General features: G+C 36.7%; 1 protein-coding gene across 1 annotated transcript in view; it reads right to left on the reverse strand.

Annotated features, from left to right (window-relative positions):
• The window catches only part of LOC107699677 (tetratricopeptide repeat protein 37-like), a 22,051-nt gene that overhangs the window by 8,604 nt on the left and 10,734 nt on the right, over window positions 1-2,713 (reverse strand). Inside the window, exons 27-31 of the mRNA XM_016501012.1 lie at window positions 2,446-2,523; window positions 2,218-2,342; window positions 1,981-2,104; window positions 1,658-1,882; window positions 604-731 (exon numbers count right to left, since the gene is read on the reverse strand). Of these exons, the coding sequence (XP_016356498.1) occupies window positions 604-731; window positions 1,658-1,882; window positions 1,981-2,104; window positions 2,218-2,342; window positions 2,446-2,523 (680 nt within the window). The remainder of the gene's footprint in view (window positions 1-603; window positions 732-1,657; window positions 1,883-1,980; window positions 2,105-2,217; window positions 2,343-2,445; window positions 2,524-2,713) is intronic.

Raw genomic sequence — 2,713 nt, forward strand, 5'->3', positions numbered from 1 at the left:
ATTTTCCTAATTAATGCTGTTCAGTTGCTTTGACACAATCTGTATTGTTAAAAGCGCTATATAAATAAAGGTGACTTGACTTGACTTGACTTGACTGATATATCGATGTCTCAGCGTCTCCTCTCTCATCTCAAAATTTCACATAGGCCTCTCTGCATTACACTTGGCACATACTCCTGCTGACACGTTTAATGCAAGGTTCTTACTATCCAAATTTAATATTTTTTAATTGTTTTAGGGTTATAGTTGACTGTGTTCTGTCCAAAACTGCATTAATAACCTTCCTGAACAAGAAGCCAAAACTCATTACAACTGGCATAAATTCTGGTTTGTATATTTCAAGGGTCCCACACTTTAAGGTCACTATTACAGTATGTCATTTTACTAAGAGAACTGACTTCCTGGAACGAGATCTTGGTCAGTGTCCTGGGCCTCAAAGGGTCTAGTCTTGGTCTGGAAGTCTGCTATTAGTCTGTGTTAGGGAATTATGAGATATGGGTCTTGGAAAGTCTGTTTTTGAATCGTTCAAATCGTCGAGTTAGTAACTTGTTTAGCAGCTAACTTCAGAACTGATCCAGAGTGTCTGATTGTTACTCAGTTTACCTGGGCACAGCAGCACAGCTCTCTGGATTGTTTTCAGAGCGTTGCGTCTTTTGTCCTCACCAGAGTGCCGGCCTGAGGCCAGTTGATTCACTCCACTGTACAGCAACGCCCTCTGGACATTGAAAGGTCTAAAGGAATAAAGAGAAGCATTTAATTTAATTAAAGTCCTCAATTCCCTACTCAACAAGACATAACGAATATTCAATAAGTGAAGAGTCCGGGCTTCAGCTGATCAGCAACAACTAAAAGTCTATTTTGATCTCAATCTGGCTCCAAGCTATTTTTCTGCAACAACTAGCCATTTTATAATATAATATAATATAATATAAATGTTGGTGTCAGTAAGATTTGTAATGTTTTTTAAATAAGTCTCTTATGCTCACTAAGGCTGCATTTATTTGGTCAAAAATACAGTAAAAACAGTAATATTGTGAAATACTATTACAATTTAAAATAACTTTTTTCTATTTACATATATCTTAAAATGTAATTTATTCCTGCGATACCAAAGCTCAATATTCAGCAGTCATTCCAAATCATTTTAGTATGGCTGATTAGCTGCTCAAGAAACATTTATTATTATTGTCAATATTGAAAAGTTTCGCTGCTTCATTTTTTATTTTTATTTTTTATAAACCATGCTACATTTTTCACGATTCTTTCATGAACAGGAAGTTCACTTTTGATAAATTTAATGTGTCCTTTGATGTATGAAAGTATTAATTTAATAATATAAAGACAGTAATATAATTCCCTTATTTTTCAGGAGGGAATCATGATGAAAGATGCTATGCAACAAAATTACAGGTAATCAGACATATCTGATATCTTAAAATGAATCGTACTTAATATAATATGTACTTTTGCTTTAAAATACTAATATACTATATAATAGATATGTGAAGAAAGATTTTTGGACAATGATAATTTATAGTATTGTTTGTTGCATTTTGTTAAAACAAAAACTCAGATTAAGCAAAAGAAATAGATTCTTGTTGTTTTATCACGTTGTATCAAATTAGGAGACACCGTATCTCTAAATATTATAAATTACCTGTGTATAGCCCTAGCAGCCTCCCTGTGTACGCCACTATAGTTGCCCTGCAGGGCCAGCAGGGTGCAAGTGAGCAGACAGTGCTCCTCCACAGCGCCTCCTACACGTTCCCCCAGTTTTAGCAGCTCAGTAAGCGTAGCACTTGCTAGGGTCACATCCCCATGAACCAAACCCAGAGAACACAGACACTGCAGACTCTCTGAGACAGGCTCTTTCAGCATGGAGCTACACACACACAAACATAAACAAGAGGAGAAAGGCTTTGCTTTTGATGGCTAAAGCAGAAAACGTGTTGCTCTGAGACAGTTGAGTCATTATGTTACCACTTGAAGAGAAGAGTTTTGGCATGATCAATGTTGCCCAGCCTGTGCTGTATCAGGGCCAGTGCAGTGAGTATACAGGCCTTTTCCTTCTCACTAGAGGCAACTGCGAGGGCTTTCTCATAGGCTGGAAATAGGCACACAAACACCCTCAGAAACATACACACTCACAAGCTTGAGTACTTTCAGAAGGCACTGATTGTAACAGTCAACAATCGCGAAATGGCAATGATTGCTCACCCTGAACACTTTCTGGCATGCGACCGATTCTGAAATAGGCAAGCGCCAGCCCAATGAGATCATGCAGCTCCTCTAGTGGTGTCGAGGAATAAATATGCACTGCTTCTTCCCACTGTCCATCATCACTGAGAGCAACATAAGAAAAAAACATTATTTCGCACTAATAAATCTAATAGCATTGCTATAGATGAAATGACTGATGGCATAGTTGTACGAAGTGAGTTTTACCTGAGTGCACGTCCATAACCCCTCAGAGCAAAGCTGAGCTTATCTGTGTGAGGGGATGCCTGAAGCAACTCGACAGCTCTTTGGAGAACAGAATATATCCAAGAATGATTTAATACCAGTGTGGTCCAGATCAGTGTCAGAAACTTTCAGCAGTAAATATTAGGCATAAATTTTTTAATAAATATGAACTATATATATATTTTTTTTTATAAATCATAAAAAAAGTTTCATGTCAAATATTTAAAAAAAAACATTAAAATATTTAAAA

Source organism: Sinocyclocheilus anshuiensis, unplaced genomic scaffold (genome assembly GCF_001515605.1).
Source record: "Sinocyclocheilus anshuiensis isolate Anshui unplaced genomic scaffold, SAMN03320099.WGS_v1.1 scaffold278, whole genome shotgun sequence".
Lineage (NCBI taxonomy): Eukaryota > Metazoa > Chordata > Actinopteri > Cypriniformes > Cyprinidae > Sinocyclocheilus > Sinocyclocheilus anshuiensis.